General features: G+C 41.4%; 1 protein-coding gene across 2 annotated transcripts in view; it reads left to right on the top strand.

The window, feature by feature from the left end:
• The first annotated feature begins 1,103 nt into the window (after positions 1–1,103).
• The window catches only part of E23 (Early gene at 23), a 119,246-nt gene continuing 97,290 nt past the window's right edge, over positions 1,104–23,059 (top strand). Inside the window, exons 1-2 of one of the 2 annotated variants that reach the window (XM_043419180.1) lie at positions 1,104–2,118; positions 7,924–8,697. In XM_043419180.1, coding sequence (XP_043275115.1) covers positions 8,585–8,697 — 113 coding nt within the window. In that variant the 5' untranslated portion in view covers positions 1,104–2,118; positions 7,924–8,584. Of the gene's footprint in view, positions 2,119–2,484; positions 2,507–7,923; positions 8,698–23,059 lie in introns of those variants that run through there. The other variant, XM_043419181.1, reaches the window with a different exon arrangement.

Here is a 23,059-nt window from a genome sequence, read left to right as displayed (position 1 = left end):
TTTCGTGGATTTTTGATATTTCTTGAAAAAATTTTGAAAAAATTCTTAACAAATTTGAATTTTGGATATTTTTTAGAAGACATATTTACCATCAGTTTTGAAAAGTCTCGAGGTTACTGGATCAAAAATGTGCAAATAGAGCCACTTAAAAAATTTAAAAAAGAAAATTTCAAAAATCTACGAAAATTTTGAAAAAATTCATGAGCATTCAGAAAAATGCGCACATTCGATTCGTAAAAAAAACAAGGGTTTACTGTAAAGTTGTTAAAAAATTATTTATTTAAACAATTTATTAATAACTTTAGGGCAATATTATTGTTGATAATTGTAGTTCATAACTTTCCAAATGTTGCTGAATTTTTTCAGATTTTTATTGCATCACGAAGTACGGAGATTCCGATCAGGTACAATTTATCGGCTGAGACCTTGCAGAGACAGCCAAGTGAACGTCGCTCAAAAGTAAACTCGGACTGGACTTCCACCTAAATTTGGAGTATTCGGGGAAAAGGATTTTTCAAGTGAACGACGCCTTCGCGGAGCCAAAGTCCCATTTTCGCTCGAGTTCAAAAAAGTCTCTCGTTCTTTCGCAACTTTCGTACGGAACATTAATTATCGCCTCGATTAATTCGAACGTGAAAAATGTAGAACGACTCGAACGATATTTGTATATCCCTAAAACACAAAGAATGTTTTCGCACGATCGATTATTGTTCAATGATATTTAGAGTCGGAAAAAAACGCGGGAATTTATCGATAGAAAATCGCGTCATTGATGTGGGCCACTTGTGTGTTCGCGATTGTAATTTAAATGGAAAGGGAAAAAGGAGAGGAAAGAAAGGAGGAAAAGGGTTGTACCGGTGCTGATGAGCGATACGTGAAAGGGAGGAATAGCGGAGCGCTTAAAGCCCGGGGCAAAAGTGTGCAGGAGAAAGAGGCAGCAGGCTTTAGCGAGAACGGCGGGGCGCGCAGTGGCGCGCGAGTTGCTCTGGCATGGGTGTAGCGGTACGTGAGCGGCGGTGTGGATCGAGCGCGCGAGCACTTCTCGGGGAGTCGGGGACTCGGCGCACGAGTGTTCGCTCTTCAGTCTGCATCGAAACGTCGGGAGTGTCGCGTCGTTGTCGTATAGCGAGTTATACGCGCCGAGCTTGTGCGGGACTACCGGGGGGGGGATTTGTTTTGTTTTTTCATTTTGTGTTGCACATTGGATTTTCACGGAATCATTTTGGTCGAGCACGTGCACCGTGTCAACACGACGAACGTTGTAGAAAGTTAAACAATCGTCCGGATGCCCCCATTGCCGGCGATTATTACGGATAATAATACAGAAAAAACGTAAATTAATTTTCACTAATATGTTTGCAGCATGGACGTTTGTCATGATGGAAGTTTAACTGCGGTGCGCACAATAAACACGCCGATAACGTAACGAATATACATTGCGATAAAATAAAATAATTCGTAATATTAATAAAAGTATCGCGATTATTAGGAGAGAGAAGGGTTCATCATTGTGATCGAAGGAGCAAGAGCTTTAATAAAAATGATAAATCACTGTTCGTGACACGTCCAAAATAGTTTAAACTAATAATTCTCGCGTAGATAAATAAATAAATTATTAATATTATAAAGGTTTTAACGTTAATAAATATATATAGACACAATCATATGTATACACATAATAATATATTGCTGGTAAAAAAGAAAGCAAGTGTTGCGTACAAAATTGGAGATTATAATGCACCCTCGTCGTATTGATCTTTCGTGACAAGTGATCTGTTTTTTTTTTCGTTCCGGTGAAAATTTCCGAAAAATCATCGTCCATTGCGCATGTGACTAAATTTCGGAACTGAAAAGAAACGAGGCAGCCGAAAAATCGAGGAGGATTCGAGCTCGGAGCTTTGGGCAGGGAAAAACGATCGAAAAGATATTAATACGAGAGAAAAAATGAGTATCGAAGGTCATCTATGGTTCGAGCTGAGGAGATAGCGCTCATCGAAACGTTCTTCCTCTGTCAACAATCGACGCTCTACCCCGTTTTTATAAGAAACGTCAGTATTGCCATTGTAACGCTGTCTTTCCGTTGAAACAAGATCGGATCTTCGGAAGCAGAAAAGCCGGGTCAGTAAACGATTATCTTGACTCGTATATATACACGTACGTGCATATATACATTTTTAAATACATATGTGCGGAGCTTCCTTTCGTGTGATGAATTGAACGACAGCGATGATGCAGCTCTCTCGTCGTCCGACGAAATAATCGATGTATATGCAACGCTCGAGCGGCCAAACATAACAAAAGAATAATGGCGCAGAGGGCGCTGCTTTCATCAAGTTCAATATTTCGCTGGAATGTTACCCGGAGACCGAATTTTCACACAGTTTAAAGTTTCCGTGATTCGCACCCGGCTTATGTACTTTTCGTAATTTTATTCAACAGAACTTTCGTTCCGCGATTATCAGAAACTGCTTTAGCATGTCATCGAGTGGATATGAAGTTCAAAAAAGTAGGACGAAGAATGTGAAAAATGATTTTTTACTTATTTCTGCGGTTTGAAACGGTGCAATATGATTTTTTGACGAGCCCGTGAAGAATTCTTCACGTCGAACGTCCCGGATCGCGTCTCATCAGACTCATCATTTGTTTTTTATTATTATTATAATACCGGGAAATATTTCAGGTTCTGAAGTTGTTCTTCGAAAGTCATACGAACTAATAAGACTCTGGCGAGTTTCGTGACATTAGAGAATCGGTCTGATGTTACAGATTTTTCAATCGTGTTTTTTCGTTGTAATTTGGAGGTTAGCTCGGTGCTTGCTTTTCGGACTTTGCGACAACTCGTTGTTACTAATACCCGTTGCGCTGTAACAAACACTTGACGGTCACACAGCAGCTCGGGCGATGTGAGTCGATTGAGCGCTCGAAGCTCGAAGCCGGGACCGTATGAGCGGGAATACTAGCGCTGTTGTTGCGAGAGAAAGAGAAAGAGCGCCGCGGGAGAGGGTGGGGCAGGGGGGCGGGGCGTAAAGTGGCACAAACGAATATATGGAGTTGACACATAGGTACTCGATGCGATCATTACACATTACGCGTTTTTCTAAATCTGCCTGTTAGAGTCTGTCTTTTTTTCAGTGTTATTTAAGTATCGTTTCGTTGAAGCGCAACGAAAATATCTTGCCGTTATTTTTCACTTTATGAATTTCGGAAATGGTCGATTGTTTCCGTAGCGTCGGTGGATTTCTAACCTAAAATTAGACAAATATTCATCCTCGCGACATCGGTTTCGATTCGAATTTCGGAAAGTGACATCACCAGAATTCGAGGCTCTGGAACAATGAAAAGTTAGTCGCGTGTAATTCGGGCTCTTTGAAAAATCGAGCGGATTCGATATCAGTGAAAACGAAACTGTCGAGGCGAGGGCGAGCTGTGGAAACTTTCGTTCGATCGGGTTGCCGAAGAGTTCGCGCGAGTGTCGTATTCGTGCCTCGAAAAAAATACGGCACAGAACTACGAATAAAATTTCAATCGGCGTAAAAGTGTTTTGCTTCGTATCCAGTGGCAGAGTTATAAGAATTTTTCTTTCAGTTTCAGGAGGCGGAGGGGTTAAAGGGCGTGTTTGGGGGGATTGAGAAATTCGCGAGGCAAACGAGGCAACTTTCTCTCGCACACACGGCGCTCGCGGTATCTTTATTTCGACGACACTTTTCTTGCTCCTGTTTGACATAGATTGTTGAACCTGTGCGAGAGAAAGAAAGATGGAAGGACGGAGAGCACGCGCGGCGCTAAAAATTACTTATCTCCCTGTCTCTTCCTCTTCACCTTCGTTGCAATTCTCTCTCTTTCTCATTATTTTCTTCCTCCTTTTCCTGCGTGCTTTCGATACCTTTCTTTCCGTCTCTCGCTCTCGGTCCTCACCGCGGCCCGACTTTTCACTCTGCCCTCTCTCGCTCGCAGCTCACGTTTCTCCGGCCGTTCCTCCCTTTTGCTCCTCTTCCTCTCTTCTTTTTCTCATTTCTTACTTCTCATTTCTCCTGTCTGTCGCGGTCTCCTTCTTCATCCGCTTCCTACTTCTCCCTCTCGAAATTCTACCGGAGGAACGCCCTTCGCCCGGCGATGATCCTCCATTTCGGCGACAAAAAGGAAAGAGACGACGACTGCGTTCGCCTTTGCATCACTGGAATTCGCCATTTTTTTTCATTCAACCCCAAATTTGTTTGCGCTCTCAAGCTTCGAGTGCCTAAATAAGTCGCTCCTTTCTCACGAACCGATAAATTAATGTGACAAACGACCGCGCTACTGCCAATTTCCCATTTTTTAAATCGAACTTCATACTCGTTCGCTATTTCGAGATAAAAGTCCAAAAATCAGTGATATTCTTTTCAATCGAATCCTTTATAATTTTCCTCATTTTATTAAAACTGTCGCTCATTACGAAATTTGACAGCTCTCGAGAGAAATCATGAATACCGTTTTTTTCGTAGCCTCGTTTTTTCTAATGGAATCAGCTCTTTCAAGCTTCAAAATAAACGTTTCGGAATAATCCACTCCAGCACACTATCCTTATCAGTGCTCTTATCGGTGTGGCCCCCGCTACGAATGTATAGTTTCTCCCAAAATTTCTATCGCTCCTCTAACGTTTCCAAAACTTTTCTCTTTCGTTTTGAATACGGCCACGATTCCTCGGAGTCGAACGATCCGTTCAACTTTTTTTCTTTTCACACAGCCCCGAGTCTCTCTCTCTCTCTTTTTTTTTCTTTTCTTTTCTTTTTGTTGCCTCATCATTTTTACTAAAAAAATATTTTTTTTTCACTCACTTACGAAAGAATTCCAAGTACAAAGATCATGAGCTCACACACTATTCAAACGTGACCACTCGATGATAGACAGCCGATAAGTTTTTCTCTCCATTTCATTCTTTTTTTTTTTTTCTCTCTTTCCCTTTAGTGATACTCGTACTCCGGCAGCGTGGCGAGGTTGAAACTTCAAATATTACGTTTCAAACTTTCGTAACACATCGAACACCGCTACTCCCAATTTTTCACGGGGCTTATTTCCGGTTTCAAGGAGAAAAAACTCGATAAACTGAGTGAGAAAAAATACGATTCGTCGAATAAAATCTCGTTCGGGTCGGGGAGAATATGAAGGATTCCACTGTTCCTTTGTTGAGTGAACTACATCATCTGGCATTCGGAGAAAAATGTGGCCGAAATTGCTATATCCTGTCGAACGACTAAACGGGATTTTGATCGATGCACGAAAGTGTTTTTTTCTCGGTGCGAATTTTTGAAAAGTTTTTTTTTACTCAGAGAGCTCTTTTCGCAGTTTGATTCATTTTTACGCAAAACAAAGATTGGAACGTCGGCCAGTTTTGACGGTGAATGAAAACGTGGTTTACGAATTTTTCTTTCGAGCTTGAAAGTTGCACGGCAGACTCAAATAGGCGAAATGCTGGGGAGTTAACAATTCTCATCCAAAAAAAGAACCTACAATTATGACTTGAGGAGGTGCAGCTGGATTTTTTACGATTTTTTTGCGGCGAATAAAAAAAACAGACTTTTGACATTTGGAGGGTTTATTTATTTTGGTATTTCAACTCTGTGACAGAATTTTCTAACTCTGATATCTCGGGTAGATTCGGTATTACACTACTCTACAGGAACCCATACGTTTCTCCATGGTCTCCGCGATTCTGGGGAATTGGTTTATTTGAGATAAAAAATGACGCTGAAGTTTTCAACGTTGGAGTCCAACGAAATTATCGAAAAAAACTCTCCAATAATTGCAGTAATTCTCCTATTTTGTTCCCTGCCAAATTTGCGATTACGACGCTGAAGTTTGCAACGTTGGAGTTCAACGAAATGAACGAAAAAAAGATTTATAATTCATTATTTTTTTATTTCACGAATTATTGATGTGGCTTGAAATATGACGAATTGGAAATTCGGCAGGGAACAAAATTGGAGATTTACTGAAATTATTTGAGAGTTTTTTAGACCATTTCGTTGGACTCCAACGTTGGAAACATCAGCGTCATTTGCGATTCGTAGTTTTTCAAGCTGCATCAACGATTCGCGAAATAAAAAATTGGTTAATTACAAACGTTTTTTTCGTTCATTTCGTTGGACTCCAACGTTGGAAACTTCAGCGTCGTGATAAAAAACCAGAGAGCCTTTTGATTCATAATACAGTGGCTATCGCTTGAACTAGAATCATGCACAAATATTAAATATTTCGATTTGTAAATTGAGATTTCAATGCAATGCTTTGAAATTTCAAAGTGCAAAAATAATCCTTCAATTTGTTCATTCAGAATTCAAATTTTGATTGATGATCGATTGTTGAAAAATACAATGAATAAAGGATCAAAATTTGAATGAACGAATGAGCGAATAAAAAAGCCAAACAGTAATCGAGAATTTAAAAAACTCGCGAATTTTCCATTTTTAACAATATTCCTTGGAAATAATGGGATAAAGTTTGTTTGAAAACCATTATTTTTATTTGCTTGTTGGAAGATATTTTTTTTACACTGTTTTTCGGAATTTCATTGGTTCTTCGACCGAAGAAGGGTCTGAATGATGAAATTTTGTTAGAGTTTCATCGCAAAGCATTTTGTTGCGTAAATTATATAATTTTGTTGTTATCATTAAATGTATTGTTTTTACAAGATTGAAGAAAGTGAATTTTTTATCGTCTCGTGAAAAAAATTCTGAAAGTATTTTTTCCAAAGTTTTGAAAGTTAGCTTCCAAACTGACAGCTCCAAAAATGAATCCACGCAGCGGTTTAGAGAAAGTATAAAAATGCATGCTGCAGGGAAAACTTCATTTGTGGTGCATCCGGATTAAAAATTTATTGAATTTTGCAAAAGCTAGCATTTGCTGCATAAAATCGTTGATCACGACGCATTACCGTCGACTACAGAAGTTCACAAGGTTCGAAACCGGTCGACAGCTATGTTACAACATCGATTTTCGATTGACGTCTGGAATTAACCGCAAACGTCGTTCTCTTGGTTTCCAACGACGCAGGATCGCAAATAATTTCGCAGTATTGATCTCGAATTAGGAAAACTTCGAAATTGAATTGATTATATTGAAACACCAACGAAACGGTAATTCTCGTAATGCTCCCACGAGCGAAGAAAGAGTTTTTTTCGGATTTGTTTTTGTGTAGACGACAACTTAATTTTTTTATCAACAATGCATTGTGTAAACACATTTTGAGAAAAATTTTGACAATTTTTTCAATAATACTTGAAAATAAGCATCTTCAATGTTTTTGTGAAAATGGAATGCTCTTTCGGTAAGATTAAATATGCCGACGGACGCGCTTATTAAGCGAACGATTTCTTGAAACATCATAATTCGAAGAACGTCGCATTTCTCGAGTACGAACCGCAATTTTCAGCGAAACCGACGCACATTTTTCGTCGACGAAGCCCAATGACTTGAGCGCAAAATTCAAAATCCTTTGTCCAAAGACCGCGTTCGTTCGGACTAAACCTTTTTCCTTTATTTTTGATAAGTAGAATCCAGATAATCGTCGTAAGCGAAAGAGCAGCTTTTTGTTATTATCATACCTTGAACAATTACATTTTTTGGCATAATTATCAAATGCGTCGCCTAAAAAAGTGAGAATTGCATGAAAAATTAGAAATCCGTGAACAATCTCTTTCTTCGTTCAATTTTAACGAGCCACGGCCCTCCAAGCGTGTATTTAGGCAATTTGATCGGAAGATAAAAAACTAAATTGGAAAAAGGAGCGAAAAGGATAAGAACTTCGGTTGAATAATATAATCAAAATTATTGCGGGCTGCCACTTGGCTCCGATGATTCGTGAATTCCGTTACTTGTTTCGTCTTTTATTCAGGGATATATTGCGTATATCCAATTACTAACGATGATCCTGCTCATTGATTTAAGGAGACGCAAGAAGCGCCGCTTCGCCAAGGCTACAGAAGATCTGTCCAATCAGCGGAGGCGACGTCGAAGGTCATCTGGCATTGCCAAAACTCAGCTATATACCGCCTCATTCTTACGCATTTGCGAATATATTCGCAGGATCATCAGGAACAGGCTAGACAGACGAAAAAAAATATTCGGATATACCACTGAGTGCGGAAAGTAGTGATCGAAAAAGTTGATGTGATTTATCTTGTTTTGTTTAGATTTTTTAAAAATAATTATTCTCGCAAGGGGGGGGTACGTTGAAGTTGTTGGAAATACGAAGTGAAACGGCGACCTCGAGTCTCCGATTATGATTTAAACGCTCTCGTTTCGAGGCTCTTCCTGAGATAAATATCGATCGACAGGATTAACTATTGTTCTCTGTTATGCTTCGGCAGTTTAACGAGTCCAGCGTGTCGTGGGTTCCTTCATGAGCTTCTCGTTTTAATCGTTTAAACGCTATATTCGTCCTCGCGAATTCGCACGCGTACCGATCTACGGGTTAAACGATAATAATTATTATAATCCAATCGATTTAATATATTCGTCAATACATTCGATAAAGTGCGACCGGTTTGAGAATCAAGCCGATCAAAGTGGAGGCGAAAAAGGTGACAGCTGCTACAAGGCGGTGGACATGATTATTTCAAAGGATTTGTTCCTCCTCGGCGATCAAGACTATCTTCGCCTGCCAAACAACGAAAAGCGCCAGCAGCGGGCAATGGGACGGCCGATCATCAATGCTCCCAGGTTTGTCAATGTTTTTTTCATTTCTTTATCCAGCATTTATTGGCTGCAGTCGGAAAAAGTGGTGTCGTCGTTATTCAACGAGAGTGTTGCTTGGTCGAGCAAATCGTGGCAGACATGTGAATTTTTTTGGCTCGTTCAGCGTTTTGTTGATTCAACATTTTCGTTGGAGTGAGCAGTATTTATTTGGGCCGGCTAACCAACCGATTGAATAATCCAATTTATCGTTGAGCCAAAGAATTTCATTTCGTTCGCCACGATTTTTGCTGAGCCGACACTAATTTTGTTGTCATTCGGGAAATTTCTTTAGGTCACTACGACCGATTTCCTATTCGACCGAAATTGCATCAGAATTATTTTCTTCGATATTCATTCGAATTACTGTTTCCAATTAAAATATGTTGCGAGAATGATTGTCCCGAAATTTTATCTTGGAGCCATTTTTCGGCAGTCCGTCCTCGTATTTTTAAACTGCGAGCGCAACAGAATTTTTACTCATTTCCTTCTGCCAACGTGCGCGAGAAATGAAAAAAGCTCAAAACGGAATTCTAGTGAATTCGGCGTGATCAATGAACTATTGAAAACAAAGTTTTAGAACGAATGGCAAAATGTTACTATTTTTACAAAATTTAGCCATATTCCGCGTCGTGTACTGGACACGAGCTATCCAAATTCCGACATCCCTTTTACAAAGTGGCACGTCAACTCGCTCCTCATTGTTTCCATTTATTCGCGATTCTGATTGGTTTGCTGTGACGTTGCACGTAACTCAGGAGAGCTCGAGTCGAAACTACGACGATGAAGCTACTTTGTATCTGCTCCCAAATGTCACAATGATAGCTGGCCTTTCATTGTGTCTTTGACAGAAAAAGGGAAGAACGGTGACGAAAAAATCTCATAAAATTTCGTCCGAAGGCAAATTCTATTGAAATTTGAGTCGGTTATTGATGAAGAACGATTTCTCAGATATAATTTAGTTATTCGATACTTAGAACACTGAGAAAAAAGTCATTGGAACAACGAAATGTGCTGGCATTACGAGGTGCAATGACTATCGCAAGGTTAAATACGATTGAATGAATAAATAGTCGTAGATCAAACTGCAGATTCATTATCTCCGAAAACCTTGCAGTTAAATGAAGAAAACTCTTGCAAAATAACATCGATTTTTATCGAATTAACAATTTTTTTTTCTCAGTGAATAATGTCCAAGTTCGTTTCATCAATAAAAATGACTTTAGACAAGAACGAAATCATTGAATTCGACGACGCTGAAGTTTGCAACGTTGGAGTTCAACGAAATGAACGAAAAAGACATTTGTAATAGACCAACTTTTTATTTCACGAAGTATCGGTGCAGCTTGAAAAATTGCAAATTGTAAATCCGACAGGGAGCGAAATTGGAGAATTACTCCAATTATTGAAAGGTTTTTTGGATCATTTCGTTGAACTTCAACGTTGCAAACTTCAGCGTGACCGAATTCGCCTGGTTAAATGTTGTCATCTTATCGATGGCGAGCCAAATCAATTGTCTTTACAAATGTCAGCCTCGAAAGAAAGTTCAGTACATTTTTACGACTTGTTTCGTTGCCACGAAACAAAAATCACTTTCATTGCTGGCAATTGTTAATTCGAGTGGGTCTCACGTTTGTTTGAAATGTTAATGAAAAAAATCGCCGCTCGTTTGAACTTTCGTGCGTATTTCGCGATCCGAGGATTTTTGTTTTACGCAAAAACTCGAGAACGCGAAGTTGTGAAACGCCCTCTAACGTTATCGCTTGCGGCGGCGTGATTAATTGCGTTTCATATAGTATTTTCGAACTTTTATGCAACAGCGATTCATAGGTCAAATATTATGAGATAATCAATGGCTAGAAAGTTCCCGGCCACACGTTTGTGCGAACCATGCAGAATTCTCCCAACTTGTCTCCATTTTGTTTGCTCTATAAATTAAACGAGAAGTCTCCAGGTTCGGTCGACGATCATTGAACTGGAAACACACGGAGGTTCGCATAAATCTGCAACTTGGAACGCGCGTGTACCAATTCACTTGTAGTTTCTGCCTTTATGCTTCCTTTCTTTTTATTTATTTGCATTTATCGTGCACTTGATTACGGAAATTTAACGAGATTCGAAAGTTGGCTTTATTCTCTGCTTCGAGTTAGACAAACAGTGCTTCATTTTCGGCGTACAACGATCTCGACGAGCCGTCAACGGCGTCCAATTGCGATTTTACTTGACAGAATTCGTCCCGAATACATTTATTGTACTCAAAGCGAATTCCTCGCTGCGCTGCAATCGAAAAAAATCCCGTTTACACACGGAGAGAATTAAATATTTAGCGTGAAATTCACTCGAAAATTTACCGAATGTGATTGACTGCGGGGACAAGTTAACGAAAAAAAATTAATTCCTGTAACGCACTGTATAATTTCAAATATTTTCCGGAATTTTCAGTTTCGTAATAGTTTTGATATATCGCAGATTGGCAAATTTATGGCACGCGCGTACTAAAATTTAAAAAACGTTTAGTCAAGAGACGCGGCAGCGGCTCGACGCCAAGTATTAAATCTCATATTTTTTTATAGTTGAAATTTTTTTTCAAATTTTTTTATTGACAATGCAAATAGATTAAAAAATGATTTCATATTTTTCAATAGTTCACAATTTTTTTCCTTTTTTTTTCACTGTAATTCATTCACTGTATTTGGCTACGCTAGAAAATAATCTCATATTTTTTAATAGTGTAAAATTTTGGTATGGACAAACAATACAAATATAGAAAATCATTTCAAACTACGGTCGCGACCTTTCAATACTTGGCGTTCCTTTTTTACTTTTTTCAATTTTACGGTGCACGCCAAATGTCTTTGCCCCGATGCGTAGCTGTCGATCACTCGCTTCCGAATTCCGTAGCACCCTAAATCGGTGATTTACACACTTCAATAAAGCGTTGAGCGTATAAAGACAATGGGAAAATAGGCGCCGATATGCCATGGTATCGCCGCATCCTGGCACAAACATTTTTACGGAAATTTCGACAGGGCCGCGCAGTAAAATTCACCGTGACGCTCATGTAATATTTCGAATTGAATAATGAAATAATGTTCAAAAGTGCGGCACTTTTGACCGGACATTCCGAATAATTATCGAATAATTTAAATAAATTTCCAATTTTGTTCCTCGCCGAATGCGCAATTCGTAGTTTTTCAATCTACGCCAATGATTCGTGAAATAAAAAACTGGTGCGTTACAAATTTTTTTTTCATTAATTTCGTTGGACTCGAACGTTGCGGAATTCAGCGTCGCTGCTGGACATTGGTTCGTCAAATTTGGTTCCCTCCGTGCAGTCTCTCAATTTTGTTGAAACATTGTAAAAAACTCGTTGAAGAAAACGTGTCGCGCGTTGAAAAAATGATGCATTGAAAGTTCAACAGTTTCGAATATTTGGTTAATTGAATAAGTTTAATGAGACAACGAGAATGAAATAATTACGAGGAGAGAAAAGCGCGAAGAGCGAGCGGAGCGCAAAGTGATCCGGGGACGAAATGCATTTTGACGCATATTGCACAGCTGCTGAGGTTTCGGTCGCGAATGCTGCGTGTGCCGCGCGAGCCTCGCTGCACCCGGCTCTCGTAAAATGCGATTCTTTGCACCGCTAAGCCACGTTGCCTCGGCTCTTGCACGCAGAATCCACCTCTCTCCGGCGAGAGGAGAATCCTCGCGGAGAGAAGCTCGATTCGGGTTTGCTTGAAAACCTGCGAGCAAGAGAAATACCTTTTGGTGCTATCGAAAACGTGTTTTCTCATCGCAAAGAGTTTTGTTCATGCGTCTGCGTCACACGGCTCCGCATTCCGGCGGATCGAACGTCGATTCCTACGTGCCGTTTCGTTATTAATTTTCTCTTTCCTTTTATTTTATTTTTATTCTTATATTTTTATTCATTTTCTCTTTAAATCGAAACGAGAGCTCACTTCTTTCGGGCATCGCTTCTATTCTTATATCTTTTCTCCAATCCCATTCGACTTTATTATCCCCGAATTCTCTCGCCTTTGTCGCAATCCTGCGCTCCGCCGATTTTTCAGCACTCGCTCACTCGATGTTTCGCCCTCCGAAATGAGAATTTTCTGCAAGCTTTTCAGTGGCAAGGCGGTAGTAGAGCAAATTCCTAATTACAAAAAACCGAGCCAAGTGCGGAGTTGGGGGAGTTCGAAATGGGGGATTTTCAAAAGTTTTCCATATACTGACTTTGATTGCGAGAGGTTCGCTTTCAGTGGCGATTGCGCGAGTTGGAGAAAAAAAGCTCAATCCACATTTCAAGTTGAAGAAACGATAAATTCGAGCCGCCCTCCTTGCGAGGGCAAACACATAAAAAATGATGCTCGGTGAAACGGAGCGCGTAATTTAACGAGTCCAAGGTGCAGTTTATTTATATGGAAAATAATTGAAATTAGAAGATTGTCCGTTTATATATTTGGTTGGCCCATTTGTCATTACATCCTCAATTGTGATGGCGCTCAAGGCGATAATCCATTCGACGTTGATAGACGGGAATCATATAGTCCGGAGTCGCTGTCGTTTGCGAACGAGAGAAAGAGAGAGAGCGAGAGAACAAGGGCGAGGGAGGGGGCTCGTGAAACGTTCGCAGTCCCCGTTTAACGGTCGATCCCACGAAAGTCACAGAGATAATATGACGTTGCGGTCTCCAGCTCTCTCGGTCGTGTTTGACACTCCACTTTTTCCATCATTTCATCGTTCATATCGTGTCGTAAAAAGGAGAAGAAAAAAGGAAGAAAAAGAAGCGATGAAAAATTATAAGCGACGAATAGAGGGAGCCCACGGTCGACGCGTTTCTTCTTTTTTCTTCCCCAGCCCCCTCCTTCTTTCCTCTCGTTGTACCGCGCGAGGTTTCACCATTTAATGCACATTTATCTATACATAAGTATATAATTTATGTATTTTAAATGTGGCCCCGAAAGGAAAAAGTCCGGCTATCGCGTCCTCACGTATTCCCGCGCGAACAAAACCGATGAATTTGACTGAAAAACGGACACGCCCCCTTAACCTTCGCCTCCCTTTCCCTCCCTCGCATCAGAATTATTACGCGCACGCACTCGGCATAAATATAATGATCGAGATCGCGGCGTATCGATATGCAGCTCTTTCGGCGGTTTTGGGCATATTCACGAGCACCGGATCGGTGCGGAGCGAAGATCAATGCGACGTTGTTTTTTCGTCGCCGGGCGTGAGACCCTCGGCGTGTTCGCTACCATTTTCGAGGCCTCGTTTTCTCTTTAATCGTACTCGACCTTTCCAGTTCTCGGCAATGTGTTCACTCGCGATGGCCGGGGATTATTGTTTTGTACGGAAAATCACGGTGAATCACGCGCTCATTGGCCTTCGAAAAGCGACGCGAAACTGCTCGAAGTTTGAAACCCGGATCGTCGGGACACCCCGTATAGATCCTCCGATGAATGAGAAAAACGACGTTATATTTTATCGAATTCAAATAGAAGATAACGGCCATTCCGAGATGCACGGCTCACCCCCGCGCGCGTCCGCGTCACTCACTCGCCCGTCCTCTCTTTCACTTTTTGTATAGATTTTTATTTTTATTTTTTCCTCCCGTCAAGATCCCCTCGAGAGAGACGTGACTTTTGAAAATTTCTGAAAGTACCGATAAAGTCAAGCTCGATCGCGAATCTGTCACGTTACAAACTTGACACGCGGACGAGCGAGGAGGCGAAAAGGGAGGGGGGAAAAGGCGTCGCTCTCTCTCTCTCTCTTCCTTTGGAAAAATACGGAGTGGGAAAAAATGGAAAGTTGCAAGACGTGTTTTTGCTACGTTTATATACAACATTGTTAATAACGGAACCTCTCGAATACGTCGCGAGTGTGTTTATCGCCGCATTCACGTTTCGTAACGGATTTACTTAGATGAGCAGCAGCAGCAGCAGCAGCAGCAGCAGCAGCAGCATCGAGAGCTCGAATTATAACGTGTCCCGTAAATTGTTGCGAGGCGCGTTTAAGCGACATTGCTGAAACGAGGATCAGAGGCTGCTGGTTAAACCGGCGACCATAAAAAGGCGTCCGATCGTGCGTCGTCCATCATTCGTGGCGTTCCCGCTCTGCGTTTCTCCTCGTCTATCCTCCCCATCGCGACGCTTCTCCGTCGCTCTTCGATGCGTTCGCGACACGTGCGCTGTCCCGTCTAACGTAACGTTCTCATAATCGCGCGCGCCGGAGTACCTGTGGCAACTGAGACTCGCGGAGATGCAGGGCGATCGGTAAAAAAGCGACGACAATCGTGCGGAGCGAAAGCGATTATTAGCGAATCTGCGAATCCCCGCTTTTCCATCCACGCTATTATCGCGCCGACGCGATCGCACAAACGCTCCGCGTCCTTGCCACTGCGAAATGAAGGACCGTAGAAAAATAGCAGCGCCTCGCCGCTACCGCGGATGCGCCCAGTCCCGCGTTTATGGATATTTCAACAATTATCCTCCCCCATCGCTCCGCTAGAAAGAAAGAAAATATGGAGAACAACGCGGCTATGCGAGACACGATTGAAAACGGTGCGAGCCAGCGAGCGGATAATCCATTGAAAAAATGGAATGCATGCGCCGCGCGTTACGGTTCATTATATCCCCGATGTTGGTGGTTTATCTTTTTTGTATATATGAACATTCCGATATTACGGATGAGTCCGCGCGCCGCGGTTAGCCGTGTCTATGTACGAAGAGGGATGCGCCGAGATGGAAAATTGAGGCCAGACACCGCGCGCGCGCGCGCGTTTCATCGCACTTTTCTCTGCATCTATATATATGCATGTCATTTGCAACGTGCAATGTCACTCGTGTGGAGACGTGCCTGTGTATATACGTTTTATTGTGCTACGGTGAGGTCGCCCATTAAATAGATTGAATATTACCCTATTTTCTCGGGATGCAATCAATACGTTGAAAAAGTATGAGAAAATGCGAAAATGCGGGACGGCGAAGGAGAGCGCGAGGAGACCGCGGGCTCGTGTAAATGGGTCGAGGGAGAGAGAGAGGGAGAGAGACGAAACGCGAAAACTTGTTTCGGCCTTCCCATCTTGGAAGGCGGACCATTTTTTTGCTGACGACGGAACGTAAATGCTCGGAAAAACCATTAGAGTGTGTGGGATTAAGAATAATTAGGGGAATTGAAGAAAGAGAATGCGATGAAAAAATGATCGAAAGTCTCGTTGGACGCGCGAGGAGCAGCGACGAGCTGCTCCTCGCGTCCTTCAAACCTTTCGTCCTTTTCTCACGAGATTTCTCGCCGTTGTGCGACGCACTACGACAACGACGCCGAGAGCCCTCATCCACCGACGCTGAGTTCAATTTTTTTAGTAATGCAGACTGTAATTGCGTTACGGTCCCTGGCGGACAATCGCGATCGGTCGTTCGCCTCATACGTCGTACGTGTTCGTTGGTTTATTTTTTTAAAAAATTGAGCTTCGAAGCAGTTAGAAACTTTGCAATGATTTTATCTTACCTTTTATTAGATATTCTTCAAGTACAATGTCTGAAGAATATTCTCACCAAATTTCATAAACTTCGGAGCATTAAATGAAACGCGCGATTATCGCAGAATCGTATTTTTTGAAAAATACCTTTGCTGTGGACACGATTACTAAAAAACTATTAATCCGATCCGTACGAAATTTATACCGCTTATTTATTACGATGATAGCTAGAGCCTGGACGAAGGATTTCATATTTTGTTGAAAAAGAAAAATTGTAGCAAAAAAATCGAAAGTTTGGCATCTCAAAAAATGAATTTTTTGTTAAAACTCTCGCCATTTTTTTTTAAATCAAAATTTTTACAAATTCATCGTCCAGGCCCGAGCTTTTATTATAATAAATAAGTGGTATAAATTTGGTACGGATCTGATCGATAGTTTTTCAGTTGTCATGCCCACTGCAACTGATGCTCAAAAAAAGGTGCTATTGTAGTACAGCTGGGGTTGCGCGATTTAGAGAAGTTTTTGGACGGAAAAAATTGTACAAGTCCACGAAAATATCTATTGAAGAATCTCGTTCATAGTTTTTCAGCAAACATTTATTTTGTTGTCGAAAAAAAATGAAGAAAATCAAGTATTTCCGTCCGCTCCAAGTGCACGTAAGGGCTTAATATCGCGTGAAAATTCGCGGCGTTCTCGGCCCCGAGAGCTCTCAAATCCTTCCTTGACCGCTAGAATATTACTCGGGTGTCGGGAGGTCGTCAGTTGCCTTGCGTGGCGACTCACTTCATAAACTCTTTGGCCGCCTTCCAACCGGCAATGCGAGACATTTCGCCAAGAGATGTTCATTTTTTCATCTCTTTTTTTTCCAAGCTTTATTCACACTTAATGCAAATAGTACGATCCTGATTTAGCCGTATTACTCGCTCGAGATTTATTCCCTCGACGAAGAAAACGCGTGTCGCGCTTCATAATTTCTCACGTTTTCTGGCTCATTCACAAGCAAAATTCGCTGCACTTTCGTTCCCCGATTTTGCACTTGTATTCGACGCTCTTTTCCCACCGCTCGTCGCCCTTTCTTTCGCCCCGGCCCATCTTGCTTTCGTTATTTACAAAAAAATATTCCTCCCCCTGCCAATAATTACATTGGACGAGAGTCTAAAAGCGATCTTCCTTTCATTTTCCGTTATAACTTACGCGAGCGTCTCCGCGCATACGCGTCATCTTCGTCCTCCTCCTCCTCCTCCTCCTCCTCTTCGTCGTCGTCGTTGTCGTTGAAACCGAGAGAATGAAGGAGGAAGAAAGAATGCAGACGAATAGAGCGAGAGCGAAGCGGAAATTCAATTTCCCGAGCAGACGATATGCATATATACGCATATACAATATATGTAAACATAAATTTAAACTCAAATTGGAGAACGTCTTCTCCTTTAGAGACGCGAACGGAGATGAATATTTTTATTTTTTTATTTTATTTTATTTTATTTTTTTTCATTTTTTTGTTTGTCTTTTATTCATGAACAAGCGGGCCTCCAGCGAAGTTTTGCAACGTCGTTGATGCAATAAACCGCGTGAATAATAACGGCGTCCTTACATCTCGGGGATGCGAAAGCATTTTTGTAGGATTTTTCGTTGAAACATTGGGAAAATGAAAATTGTAAGAAGAATGTAAAATGTTAATAGTCGAAAAAACAAAACAACTTTAGTTCCGCAGGATTCGCGGATGTTCTCGCGCAAAGAAAAAATTGAGTCGTGAGATTTCAAGAGATCTGTGAAGTACGAGCGCAGCTATAAATTATATAGTAATGGACGAGATAAAAACTCGCTCGGACAATCACGAGAATTATCGCTCAAGTATGCGCGGGGCGAGGGAGGGGAGGAAGAAAAGTGAGAGAGGAGGGGGGGGGGGCGGGCGAGGAAGAATGAAGGAGTGAATGAAACGTTCTCTCCTCTTGGATAGCTGACTCATGTCTCTCGGTGCGGCTTAGAATGAAAGCGAGTGAAAGAGATTACGAGGGGGATAGTCGAGGGCACGTGACCGAGCCAATGATTGCCTAGTCTAGCCTGGGATTGATAGCTTCCGGGACCAACAACAATAAAATTGTCCTTACATTGACCACAGACAAGCAAAGACGAATTGACAACGGACAGGGAGGCTTAGAGTTTAATGATCCTGAGCTGGCTGCCGAGAGTCTAGCTTGAGGTAGGTTAGTGTCAGCTCGAGAGTTCCGTGCAGTCCCCCCCCCCCCCCCCCCCCTCCGACGGTTCTCGCGACCTCTCTCTCACTCTTTCGCATTCCCTTCCCAATTCCATCTCCTTTCCTCTCGCTTTCTCTCCTTTTATTTTGCTCCCCCACAACTGTCTCTACTCGAGTATTTTTCCCCCTCTGGGATTCGCGTCTATTCACCCTACTGAACCGTCCCCGTTGTAACTCTTATTATTATTCAGTATTTATTTACTTGTTTCTTTCAGCGCGATCTTCGAGTCAGTGACCTAACTCAAATTCCTTAATTTCATTTTGTCATGAACGCCGCTGTGCCGATTCACAAGTAACACGAACTTCTTCGGCTCATTCGAACAATCGAATAGGCGCGGCGTCATCGTGCCGAAAGATCGTGTCAACCACAACTTTTTAAGGTTGAACATACACGAAACGATTTTATTAAGAGAGTCTTGAAATTTACACGGAGTTTAAATGCGTTGTCGACTCACATATGCATATCTAATTTTAAAGGCTTCGTCTCATTGGTTATTGAGACAAACGTCGCTTTGAGTATGAAGAAAAATACACAGGGTTTTAGAAACGCTGTACGTAAAAAATCGTTCATCTTTCCATGTGACGAGTGAACGCTTCTTACGAAGTTTATGAAAAATTTACACAACGACAAATATAACGAGAAGGTCTGCGAAAAAATTTGAGACGATCGACTTACTGGTAATGATGAAATGTTATGTTAAAGATTGAACGAAATTGGTAATGAGAACTCGCGTAATGTCACATTTGCTGATTTCGGAATTTTGTTTCTTCTTGGCTTGGCCCATTCCTGTCACAGCCTTCTGTATTTTTATTAATACTTTTATCTTTATTCACTTCCCTTTGTTTTTTTCTCTTTGCGCTCTCCAATGCGATTTTTGACATGAAAAACTGTGGCATTTTAGCCAGGGACGAATGAAATTTCGGGTTCGGTGAGTGACGGATCCCCGATTAATTAATTGCTTGTAATTTCATTCGCCAAAATATAAGTTGAGAAGATTTATTTATAATTTTGAATAAATAACCTTGAGATGAATCCAGAGTGATAGTATTTTTAATGGGAAGTAAAAATCGACTCAATTTAGACATCCATAAAACAAGATCCTACGGGCGCATGATCTACCTTAATGTCTGAAAGTATTATTTTCATTGCATTGTTTTGTTATTTTAGAGAAGAAAATTTTCATTTTTTCCTCCCGCAGTTATCCATGCAAAAGTTCTAGAAATTCTGATTTTTATTAGAAATTCGTATTTTGAAATTTATTTATATTTTTCTACTCTCCAAATACGGTTGAACAAAGTTTTCGCTCTTGGGAACACACTCGTGTCGTTTTTCGCGTGAGGTAGGTCGGCATCTCGAACGTCGCAAGTTTGCTTCTGTTTTTTTCTTCTTTCTTTGTGAAACTCACGACAGATAGGAACAAATAAGCTTCGGCTCTCTCGTCCCTCTCTCTTTCTCTTCGGTAGAAATTATGAGAAGCCGACATGCATATGGATACACACACAGGACGCTCTTGAAAGGGTGGCTCCCTCATTCACGGGCGTCTTTCTCTTTTTACCTTCGCGTGATGCGACGCGAGTGTAATTTGCAACCCGCGCTCTGTACATGCGTTTGTTTGATAATGCGGAAAATAAATGAAAATAAGAAGCTCCGAAAAGTTGGTTTTTAGACTGGAGAATTTAAATTTGAAGCAATATTGATAAAATCATAAAAATTGAAATATGAAACGAGTTCGAAGCGCATAATTGAACTGATCATTCGTCTTTTCGGCGAAAATAATAATTTTTCTTCCTCATCCTACAAAATCTGCGATTGAAATCTCAGCGAATTTGAGCGGTTCAAGTTGGAACAAGTTCAATTATTTTGCATCATAAATTCTTGTGAATCCAGCAATTTGATAATTTAATAAAAACAGCTTATAAATCTTCTCGTAACTGTTAATAAAGCAGGCGAATTAGAGAAATATAAATTGACATGAGACTTTTCCAACGATGCGATTATCTCCATTCCATTGTCTGTGAAGCATCAGCCAATTATTCGTAACTAATCCGGAGGCTCGTTAAATCGAGGTGGTTTTGTTCCTGACTGCAAGACGCTCCGCTCGGGCTGCGAATAAAATTATGCTTGCAATAAATCATCGACGCTCGGCCTGAGGGACTCTACAAAAACTGGCAATTTTTGAGCAGACTCTCGTTTTCTAGAGTTCGAACACAAACCGCCTGGATCGCTCGTGCATTTATTTATTCCCACTTATAGAGCATCGGCTCAATGAACTCGCGTGTACTCGTTCAGGGGAACGAAACCTCGTGAAAAAATGTTCGTCCTCGATCGAAAGTGAAACAAGAAGAGTCATTAAAAAATTTCAGCTCGCGCGCACGAATCGGTGAGAGCAAGAAAGCCAAACATTTCGTCGTTTCCTCCGATCCTGATTTTACTTATCGCATCCGATCGCGAAAAATCGAATAGTTTTTATTATTTTTCCGCAGCAACATATTCTTTCGTACTTAACGAACCCGGAGCTTTCGTGCCCGCGGCGCAACGAAATTTGCCTTTTTATCCCCCGAGCAAAAGGAATTCTCATTTGTTTGGACGAAACAAGAAAAAAACACGATAAAAATGAATGAAATGGATTTTCATCCGAGGAGCCCGCGAGTCGATACCGCTCCACGAGACGCCGTGTCCGAAATGATGCTGAAGTTTCCAACGTTGGAGTCCAACGAAATGATCTAAAAAATTGTTCAATAATTCCAGCAATCCTCCAATTTATTTCCTGCCGAATTTATACTTCGTAGTTTTTCAATCTACACAATTATGATTTGTGAAATAAAAAGCTGATGAATGTATCATTTTGTTTTCATTCATTTCGTTGGACTCCAACGTTGGAAACTTCAGCGTCGTGTGTCCGAAACCGAGAGCTTTTTCTATGACCCGAAAATAAAATGAAATGAAATGAAGTAAGAAATATATGCAAATTCGCAAGTATAGGAGAAGACAGCGTTAAGAAAATTGGCGGAGCCGACGAATGCAAACGGTGCGTCAAGCTGCGATGCGAGATGAGGGAAAGGTGTGTTCTTCTCTCGCGTTATGGCTCTCCGATGCTCCGGATCTGCACGCATCCGTCAAGGACGCGCCGTTTCTTAGCACACAGAGATACGGAGAGGGACAGACAAAGACGGAGAGCGAAAGAGCAAGAGAGAGCGAGAGAGCGGGGGGAGAGGAGCCGGTGGATGGTGCATCGGCCTGCCGGGAGGCAGGTCAGTGACGTCCGATTTGCCCGAGAGACCACCGCGACGGCAGAGGGTATATGAGACAGCCTGCCAACGATGAAGACTCCACTTTTCTTCAATCCTCTATTTCTATCTCTTTCCCTCTTTCTATATCTGTCTCGCGCTTCACTACATTTACAATAGTCAACATTTTTCCTTCCTCGGTCGAATACCGCGAGTTGGTTTCTCCCGTCTGCCGATTAATAGAGTCACAATTCTCGTGATCGACTCAATTTTCTGCGGGTGTACTAAACTCGTCATGCATATTTGACCGATCGAAGATGTGACGCTGAAGTTAGCGGCGGGGAGTTCACCGAAATGATGAAAATAAGTCTCGAATAATTCTGGTTAATCTCCAATTTTCTTTCCTGGCGAATTAACAATTCGCAGTTTTTCAACCTACGCCAATGATTCGCGAAATGAAAGTTTGGTAAATTACAAATGTTTTATTTCTTCATTTCGGTGGACTCCGCGACGTTGCAAACTTCAGCGACGTTCGAAGATCAAAGTCCGAGAAAAATCGACGAGGAAACGTCTTTGTCGATGTTGATGAACCTTCGATTTTCAACTCCGTTGTTGCAAAATTCATTACGGTAGACGAATTACTGTGGCTCAGTTTTTATTGCAACGATAAAAACTGAATATTGCAACTCTTTTCGCCGTTATTAATCAGCTACTGGTTAAGGGGGTCACCCCTTAACCAGTAGCGGCAGCTGGATTAAAAATTGAAGGATTATTGAGCTATGAAACATTTTTGTAAAATTTAATCAGGTGCTCCAAAGCTTGAAAATCTTTCGATTTTTAATATTTCTTTACGATTTCTGTATTTTTTTTTTTATCTCAGATTAACCGATCCCCCGAAATCGTGGAGACCGCGGTGAGACATGGGTTCCTATAGAGTAGTTTTACACCGAATTGAACCGAGATATCAGAGTTAAAAAATTCTATCATAGAGTTGGAGTACCAATAAATAAACCCTCCAAATTTCAAAAGTCGAAAAAATGCAGCTGCCACACGGGGTGACCGCCTTAAGCCAGCCATTGCGAATTTCTTCAATCGATAATGTAAAAAGTGCTTCGAAAATGGTTTTCTTTTTTTCTTTAGTTCGATAAAAAACAGTTTGAATTATCGACGAAATATAGTTACTCGTGCGGAGCGTAAAGCGGAGGTAAAAATGTGTCTTTTGAACGAGCCTCAAACGAGCCCTTAAATATATATTTCATAAGCTAATCCTCACGGTTGTTGGTCTGAACGAGTGCACGGGGGTGCCGCCAGCCTGACAAGACGTAAAGAACCGGACGCGAGATGTGCGCGAAGAGCTCTCTCGATGTTGTGTCCTTCGAACGCCACTTTGG

This window comes from Venturia canescens, chromosome 5, assembly GCF_019457755.1.
Source record: "Venturia canescens isolate UGA chromosome 5, ASM1945775v1, whole genome shotgun sequence".
Lineage (NCBI taxonomy): Eukaryota > Metazoa > Arthropoda > Insecta > Hymenoptera > Ichneumonidae > Venturia > Venturia canescens.
The sequence above is the reverse complement of the archived record's forward strand: the minus strand, read 5'-3'. Positions and strand labels throughout refer to the sequence as shown.